This window comes from Octopus sinensis, linkage group LG12 (genome assembly GCF_006345805.1).
Source record: "Octopus sinensis linkage group LG12, ASM634580v1, whole genome shotgun sequence".
NCBI lineage: Eukaryota > Metazoa > Mollusca > Cephalopoda > Octopoda > Octopodidae > Octopus > Octopus sinensis.
This window is the reverse complement of record NC_043008.1, coordinates 56,378,780-56,382,549: the sequence shown is the minus strand read 5'-3', so window position 1 is coordinate 56,382,549 and position 3,770 is coordinate 56,378,780. Positions and strand designations below refer to the sequence as shown.

Sequence of the window (3,770 nt, the reverse complement as noted above, 5' to 3'; positions counted from 1 at the left end):
AAGGAGAAATGATACAATTGATTATGTAAGTCAAATTATGTAGGCGCAGGAGTGGCTGTGTGGTAAGTAGCTTGCTAACCAACCACATGGTTCCGAGTTCAGTCCCACTGCGTGGCACCTTGGGCAAGTGTTTTCTGCTATAGCCCTGGGCCGACCAATGCCTTGTGAGTGAATTTGGTAGACGGAAACTGAAAGAAGCCTGTCGTATATATGTATATATATATGTGTGTGTGTGTATTTTTGTGTGTCTGTGTTTGTCCCCTAGCATTGCTTGACAACCGATGCTGGTGTGTTTACGGCCCCGTCACTTAGCGGTTCGGCAAAAGAGACCGATAGAATAAGTACTGGGCTTACAAAGAATAAGTCCCGGGGTCGATTTGCTCGACTAAAGGCGGTGCTCCAGCATGGCCGCAGTCAAATGACTGAAACAAGTAAAAGAGTAAAAGAGAGATCTGAAACAGAATATGTTAAATGGATTTGTTTTTAGATCATACATATGCTCAATCTGGTTTGGCCGAGGGTTAAACTACAGCAACATGATTAAGATCAACAATGTAATGTGTTATGAGAAGCACCTACAGAGAATTAAGTCATATGCCGATATCTCTCTTTCTCTCAATCTCTCTTTTTCTCTCTTCCCCTCTCTTCTTCCGTAGATAGATAGATAGATAGATAGATAGATAGATAGATAGATAGATAGATAGATAGATAGATAGATAGATAGATAGATAGATAGATAGATAGATAGCTAAATGGATAGATAGATAGATAGATAGATAGATAGATAGATAGATAGATAGATAGATAGATAGATATGTTTCTTTATTACCCACAAGGGGCTAAACATAGAGGGGACAAACAAGGACAGACAAACGGATTAAGTCGATTACGTCGACCCCAGTGCGGGACTGGTACTTAATTTATCGACTCCGAAAGGATGAAAGGCAAAGTCGACCTCGGCGGAATTTGAACTCAAAACGTAACGGCAGACGAAATACTGCTAAGCATTTCGCCCGGCGTGCTAACGTCTCTGCCAGCTCACCGCCTTATTAGATGATAGATAGATAGATAGATAGATAGATAGATAGATAGATAGATAGATAGATAGATAGATAGATAGATAGATAGATAGATAGACAGACAGACATACAGACAATGATATTTATATAGAAAGAATTGAAACACTTTAGGAGCATGAAATGAAATGAATGATTTTTGGTAAATATTCACAAAATGTCCACTCACCTGTAAGTACATGAGAAAACGTTCTTGTTGGTCATCTGACAGAAAATCCTCATCTTTCGACGTGGGAAAATCTCTCTTAGTTTCTGAAAATTCCGATTTCATAGAATCTGTTAGTTTCCATAAGTTACTCGATGTATTTTGGCGCGCCAACATTATCGACTCATCAGCAGAAAGCAAACCAGAGGTGCGAGATAAAGATATGCTGTTGCGGGAAAATTGGAGTTTCGGAAGTATTTGGGAGTTTTATTGAAATCTAAGATTTTCCGTCGTCTTTGATAACCGTGGTACTCTTTTCTTTGATGGGAGCCTTCTTTTTTCTTTATCCGTTATTGAATATTTCGTCTCTTTCTCGCTCTTCTCTATATATATCGCTCTCTCTTTCTCTTTCTGTTACAGGAACCAAGAATTTTCAATTGAAGAATAATATTAATAAATTGTTAATATTCTTATATTGTCTTATGTTATATTCTTAAAATCTTAGCTTTAAAAAAAGCAAAATAATTTACGTAAATTAATTATTATTAATAAAATAACTGTTTATGTTAGTAATTATATTATTACTGATGTTAAGATATTATTAATAAAATAACTGATTATGTTAGTAATTATATTATTACTGTTGTTAAGATATAAATAATAATGGCAATTTACAGAAATAAGGAACACCGGTAAAAGATGTCTTATTTTGTCGTTCACTTGAACTCTTCTAATCCAATTAATCAGTGTTATTTTCCTTTTGTTTACCTGCCCACAAAATTGCAATTAGCTTTGGATGTTTACAAGTAATGTCACATGTCTTAAAAGGCGATATTCTAAAGTTTGTTTATATGTGTGTACACATATGTGTGGAGGTGGACGGACAGACGCGTGGGTAAGTGGTTCTATGACTTTGTGGACGATATGAGAAACTGGAAGAAAAGAGGTAGAGGAGAGTAATGAAGCACAGAGAGAGAAAGGGAGAGTAAGGAGAAAGGGAGAGTGATGGAAAGATAGAAGTGGGGAGAGATATGAGAGGCGGTTTGCAAGAAAGTCAGGATATGATTTTGCATATGAAAGACAAATGACAGACGGAAGAATTAGATCCGTGTGAAAGCAAAATACCAGAAAGACAGGAAGATAAGTATAACGAGAGGGTGAAGAAGAGAGAGAGGGGAGAAAGACAGAGAGAGTCAGAAAGAGATTTTGGTGTAGGTGAGAAATATATATATATATATTTACATACATGCGTTTGAAAATATATATATATATATATACACGCACATATATGAAAGAAAAAGGCGTGAAGATATATAGAGATACATACATACATGCATACATGCATACATACAAACATTAGATATATTTACATATGTGTGTGTGTGTGTGTGTGTGTGTGTGTGTGTGAAAAAGAATAAGTTCAAGTAGAACAATTCAAACTTTTGGGGTAGACCAAAAAAGAAATATTTCTAATAAATATTCATATCAAAATGATAACCTGCTAAAGTAAGCAATTAAAATATGACAATAACAAGTAAAAAGTTCGTTATAAGCATGTATAAGACAAAATCTTATATAAAACACTACAAACAATTATTTAAAAAAAATGGAGAAGAGATGTTAAAAGTTCAAATTAGAATTTAAGTTCCACATACGACCGTTTCAAATGACTATACTTGCATGTAAGAAAAAACATTAATTATAATAATAATAATAATTAAAATACTTATGTATTACCATTCTCGTCAGTGTAAAAAAAATTAAAGGAAAGCATAGAAAAAGGTATTACCCAAAAAAGTTTAGAAGGAAAAACAAAAAGGCTATGTCGGAGAAGCTGACCGGATATATATGTTAATGTCCTGGTTTCTCTTCCTTTTCCCCTTCTACAATTTATTTGCAAATATCCGGTCAGCTTCTCCGACATAGCCTCTTTGTTTTTCCTTCTAAATTTTCATTTTTGGTAATACCTCTTTTGATGATTTCCTTTAGTTTTTTACACTGACGAGAATGTAATACATAGCTATTTTAATTATTATTATCATGATTAATGTTTTTCTTACATGTTTGTATTACCATTTGAAATGTTCGTAGTGGAAATTAAATTCTCATTTGAACTTTTAACATCTCTTCTCCATTTTTCTATAATTGTTAGTAATGTTTAATATAAGATTTATCTTATACATGCCTATAAGGAACTTTTTATCTGTTCTTTTCGTATCATATATATATATATATATATATGTATATATATATATATATATATATATATTATATATATATATATATATATATATATATATATATATTTAAAAAAGGAGATTTGGAACACGAGTTGTGATATATAAAAAAGGAAATGAAGAAAATGCTGACAAAATAATTTAAGTAATTGAATTAGGTGAAAGTTCTTTTTACCGGTTGCGCATTTGTTATGCTTATCAAAAGATATTTTTTTAAAAGAGATATAGAGTTCCTTTCTGATAGATTTTTTCCTCTTATCTGACTTTATGTTGGGTTTGCTGTCTCTTATATAAGGGGCTAAACACAGAGAG

At 32.8% G+C, this 3,770-nt stretch overlaps 1 protein-coding gene across 1 annotated transcript in view; it reads right to left on the bottom strand.

The window, feature by feature from the left end:
- Positions 1-2,288, bottom strand: part of LOC115217924 (peroxisomal NADH pyrophosphatase NUDT12-like) — a 36,008-nt gene extending 33,720 nt beyond the window's left edge. The window contains exon 1 of the mRNA XM_029787643.2: positions 1,246-2,288. Within this exon, the coding sequence (XP_029643503.1) occupies positions 1,246-1,398 (153 nt within the window). The 5' untranslated portion in view covers positions 1,399-2,288. The remainder of the gene's footprint in view (positions 1-1,245) is intronic.
- Between the last annotated feature and the right edge of the window lie 1,482 nt (positions 2,289-3,770).